This window comes from Onthophagus taurus, chromosome 6 (genome assembly GCF_036711975.1).
Source record: "Onthophagus taurus isolate NC chromosome 6, IU_Otau_3.0, whole genome shotgun sequence".
NCBI classification, from domain to species: Eukaryota; Metazoa; Arthropoda; class Insecta; order Coleoptera; family Scarabaeidae; genus Onthophagus; species Onthophagus taurus.
This window is the reverse complement of record NC_091971.1, coordinates 35,227-39,778: the sequence shown is the minus strand read 5'-3', so window position 1 is coordinate 39,778 and position 4,552 is coordinate 35,227. Positions and strand designations below refer to the sequence as shown.

The 4,552-nt window shown below is 30.5% G+C and overlaps 2 protein-coding genes across 2 annotated transcripts; both read right to left on the bottom strand.

The window, feature by feature from the left end:
* Positions 1-422: 422 nt before the first annotated feature.
* On the bottom strand, positions 423-2,937 carry LOC111415704 (pickpocket 17). The gene is made up of 6 exons (XM_023047523.2): positions 2,810-2,937; positions 1,726-1,857; positions 1,528-1,678; positions 1,272-1,472; positions 939-1,215; positions 423-879 (listed from the first exon to the last, which is right to left on the bottom strand). Exons 1-6 carry the CDS (start codon positions 2,903-2,905, stop codon positions 423-425), a joined length of 1,314 nt encoding a protein of 437 aa, XP_022903291.1. The 5' UTR covers positions 2,906-2,937.
* A 359-nt stretch (positions 2,938-3,296) lies between these two features.
* On the bottom strand, positions 3,297-4,181 carry LOC111415690 (uncharacterized). Its single transcript, XM_023047510.2, has 3 exons — positions 4,032-4,181; positions 3,668-3,965; positions 3,297-3,610 (listed from the first exon to the last, which is right to left on the bottom strand). The coding sequence occupies exons 1-3, from the start codon at positions 4,179-4,181 to the stop codon at positions 3,297-3,299; spliced, it is 762 nt and encodes a 253-aa protein (XP_022903278.1).
* Positions 4,182-4,552: the final 371 nt, after the last annotated feature.

Genomic DNA, 4,552 nt, shown 5'->3' with positions numbered 1-4,552 from the left:
TTTATTCTCTTTTCTTAATTTTGGAAAATAATCAATTTGAATCAATACAAATATGATGCAATAAAATAAATCAGTAGGAAAATAAAAAATGTTTTCATAAAAGTGTAATAAAAAAGAAATTCAAGTCTATTAAAACCTGAGTGCAATCTAATGAAAACCGCAAACGCCACGACCGCCCCCGACGTTGTGAGAGGAGGTAGCAAATAGTAAACAACCAAAGTGTTTCACGGTTGTGTATTTAAAAAGTTTCGCTTAAACTCGAAGCTCGGAAAAGTTTCTTTTTTATTGCTTTCGTGTTTTTTTTGTGCCGTCCTGAAAAATGACGTTAATTTAATGAACAAAACGTTTCCTTGCTTTAAATTGACATTTATTATTTTTAATTTGTTTTTGTATGTACATAAAATGAAATTACATATTTTAATTTAATACTTATTAATAGATACGAAATCGTGCGTTTCTTTTTGTGGTATATACTGATTGTTATTATCAATAACAAATTCTTTGTTAGGTTTAATTTTCTTCATTTCTTTTATATCGTAAATGGTTTCGACTTCGTTTACATTTGCCATCGATTTTGAATTAAGCGATAATTCTTCGTTATTTTTCCGAATGGCGTTAATAAAATTTTCCAACGTTCCAATTATTCCAATTACCGATATTCCTAGTAGGAAACCCAAAGAACCCCCCAAATCCGATAAAAATAAATTCCAATCGTAACCGAGAATCTCTTTCATCAACGTTACGATATTCGTCGAGAAAGTTATCGATAATTCACTTCGTGGTAAATCGATATCGCGGCGATTTTCTAAAAATGAAGTGTAAGCATTGATTCGACAAGCTTTTGGGCAATTACATTGTTTTATATAATCTTTTCCAGCGCTGTTAAAAAAATTATTTAATTAATAATAATTAATTTATAGAATTCATTTAGAGGTTACCCATCGTATAAATTAATTAAGTCTTTCGTTTTATTGTAAGTATCGCATTGAGGTAAATTTTCGTTAACCAACCACGGCGTGCTGCAACCAATTTCTTCAGTTATCCTTTTAAAATAACATCGAGTTTCACATAAAGATTTACTGTAATCATAAGAATCGTTACAAAACTCTTCTTTTCTCGATAATTGAATAAAACTTTGGACGCGTAAATTTAAGCGAACATCCTCTCCGTTCTCAATATAAAAATAATCGGAACTGTGATCAATGAATTTTGGGACTAAAATCAAAAATTAATTAGTTTAAATAAAAGGTGAGATTTAAGAAATAATTTACTCATATAAACGTCTTTTCTATCGTGAATATGGACGTGATATCCCGATAAAGACACCCCGTATTTACTTAATTTTCGTTCTGTTTCTGTGTGGTTCAAGTAAAACGAATATCCCGTTGATGACCAAGAAGTTGTTTCGTTAACTGGGGTAAAAACGAAACATTTCCCTAACTCCGCGTGTAAAAACGACGATGTTATAACATCTAAAAATAAATAGTTGAATAAAAGAAAACAATTTTTTTGGTAAATATAAATTACTCGCTGTTAAAGTATCGAAACCGTATAAAGGAAAAACTTCAGTTATAGAATAAGTTGCCTCATCAAAAAAATCCTGCATTTTATATTTCGAAAATTGAAAGTTTCTCCAAGCTTGTGAATATTTTGGGCCGCCAGAACTTATGTTGTATTTCTAAAAAAATATGTTAATCGACAAAATTTTAATTAATAAATAATTACCGATAAAACGCCAGTTTTAAACGCTGGGTTTCTACATATTGTTAAAGCGGGAAAACTTAAAGTTTCGTTTAAGTCAAAGTTGTAATAAGTCGAAACTGGTGGGTGAAGAATTTTGGAGAAACACTCTGAAAGCTGCAAAAATAATTAATTTTTTATTAGGTATTATTAATAATTGTTATTACAAGTTTACAAATTCCGATAAAATTTTAGACACGACCAAATGAGAACAATTCTCAACGTAATTTGATTCACTGAATGTGAATATGCAATCCGTTTGCGTCAACATTGGTTCTGGATTTTGAGTATTAAGTATAAATTGTTTTAAAATTGCTAAAAAGTAAAGATGAATTTAGAAAAACCGGTGATAATTATATGTTTAATAAAAAAAACATTTAAGATGCCATGCTTTTTGACTTTATGAAAACTGATCAATAGTCTCGGTATGGACGGCCTACAAGAAGACGACGATTGCAACGATTTAACTAAGTAGTGGATCGTGGAATGTTTTGAGTCTGTACCGACGAAGTACTTTGAAAAACTAATACAAGGGATGAGATGACTAATGCTCGGCACAGATAATGGGTTGAGTTGGGTTGGAATAAAAAGGATGCTACGACACAATGCCTACAATCTTAGTCAATACCAAACACAATTAGCATCACTAAAACATTTGTATTTTAGAAAATTTGAATTGATTTAAATATTTTTACTAAGGTCATTGGATACTTGATGGGAAGGCAATCTGCATTTACTAAATTTTGCTGTCTTTTTGTGTTTGTGAGACAACTGTGCAACTGAACATCGTTATGTGTGAGATTATTTGGCAAGTCGTATTTGTTATTCGCAAAAAAAAAACAGACGTCTCCTCTATACCGCTTGTAACACATCAAACTTAGGTTTATTAAGAATCAATCTTAAAAAAGGATTATATATTCGGATTGAGCGCCCTAATTACCTTAGAAGTAACATTTGGTTGCTCAGGTCCAAAATTGTGTATACTTGTGTAATTATTTAAAAAAAATAAACAAATTAATTTTTTAAATACACTTATTTCAACGTTCTAAAGAAACAAAGAAATATTTACCTGATAACAAGCAACACACAAACACAAAATAATCGCGATTAGTTTAAGAAGATGTTTTGGTCCCGTCAAACATTTCTTCCAATTTATAAACGACATTCTTTAAACAACGCTTCTAGAAATTGGAGATATTGTTGAATCGAATCGGAACGTAATTGTGAACCGAAAAATAATCACACCACCTATAATAAAGGCGCAACATCGTTATCATACTCACCATTTTTTTTAACACGAAAACGTGACATCTTTTACATATTGATCATAAAACGTTTTCCAATAAAGCCCCTTTTATTACGATTTACAAGCGTGCAATGTAAACGTTATAAACAATCTTCTTTTACAGATAGGTAATAATATATCATTGTTATTGTTGAAAAAAGAAACTAATTTATTTTTTATTAATAATTTTTTAATATAAAAACATTTAAATTTATACATAATTTACAAAAAAGAATATTTACAAGATTTGTACAAAAAATTTTTACAACATTTACATTTCTAAACCGTGTTTCATCAGGGGATATTTTTGAGCAGAACCTTCCCGTTTTTCTTTCATCCTCCTGTTTTGAAACCACACCTTAATATTCAAATCGGGAAGATTTAACGCTCTCGCAATTTCAGCACGTCTCGTCCTGTTTATGTACTTATTCACTTTGAATTCGTTTTCCAACGCTATCAATTGATCCGTTGAATACGCGGTTCTTCGTCGTTTTTGTTTCAATTGAGTGGTATTCGTCGAAGAAGTCGTCGAACTTGTTACAATGTTATAAGGAGATGATGGTGAATGTTGAACGTAAAAATTATCTAAAAAGAACAGAAATTTTTAGAATGATATAGTCTAAAATTAATTTAATAACTTACCATAAACAGGAATTAAATTTGGAATTTGATCACTTTGAAGTACATTGTAGGGCTGTTGATGATAAATCATTCCATTACAATTACTATTCCAGTTAATCCACGTTTGATTTGGTTGGTATTGTTGAGGTTGCGGAAAAGCTTCTTGGGGGCGTCCAATCATATTAAATTCCGTGTATTCTTTATAATCTGAAGAACATTCGATTGATGTTTGTTCTTGTTCTAAATCAACCGGGCTTGGTGTTGTGGTCATATTAAAATTGTCGTCATAACTTTCATGATCTGACCATTTCATCAAACTCTAAATAATTAGAAGAAAAAGAAAAATTAAAATTTTGTTGCAACAAAATCATCACTATGAACTTACTTGTAAAGCTTCTTGCACAATAACATCAATCTGGCTGGTTTGATTTCCTTCACTTGGGTTAATTGAAGAAATTTGTTCTTGAGGAACTTCTTCAACTGGTTCAGATTTAGGTAAAGACATCTCATACACTGGGGATGATGAAGGATTCATTTTTGCTAAGTTTAATATCACACAAGACAACGTTAATGACTTGAAGATTTAAGAAGACTGTAAATTGAAGAAGTCCAGACATCCCTTATCTACCCAAAAAAATTTGGTGGTGGTTTTAGACTTGGGCCAATGGGGTATTAGGACCAATTTGTTTTCGGGGGTGGGGGATTTTGTAATTAGTTCCGGTTCAGAATTGGTTTAAATTGGGTTGAGGTAAGATTTTTTTAAGGGATGTTGTTTATGTTAAAAAAATAACTTAAAGTTGTTCTTGTAAAAACTGTATTTGTCTTAAACAATAAACATGTTTTCGATTTTTGGTTTTCGACACTTAATTAGTGTAAAAAATAGTTAAATAAAAATAAATATCATCA

What these genes read in the sequence shown, in the direction of transcription:
- LOC111415704 (XM_023047523.2), bottom strand. Translation starts at nt 2,905, where the DNA reads ATGTCGTTTATAAATTGGAAGAAATGTTTGACGGGACCAAAACATCTT. An exon ending in TGTGTGTTGCTTGTTATCAG is followed by an intron (nt 1,858 to 2,809) that starts GTAAATATTTCT and finishes TTATTTTTGCAG; the next exon opens with CTTTCAGAGTGTTTCTCCAA. An exon ending in TTAAAACTGGCGTTTTATCG is followed by an intron (nt 1,679 to 1,725) that starts GTAATTATTTAT and finishes ATATTTTTTTAG; the next exon opens with AAATACAACATAAGTTCTGG.
- LOC111415690 (XM_023047510.2), bottom strand. Translation starts at nt 4,181, where the DNA reads ATGAATCCTTCATCATCCCCAGTGTATGAGATGTCTTTACCTAAATCT. An exon ending in TTGTGCAAGAAGCTTTACAA is followed by an intron (nt 3,966 to 4,031) that starts GTAAGTTCATAG and finishes CTAATTATTTAG; the next exon opens with AGTTTGATGAAATGGTCAGA. An exon ending in AAATTTAATTCCTGTTTATG is followed by an intron (nt 3,611 to 3,667) that starts GTAAGTTATTAA and finishes TGTTCTTTTTAG; the next exon opens with ATAATTTTTACGTTCAACAT.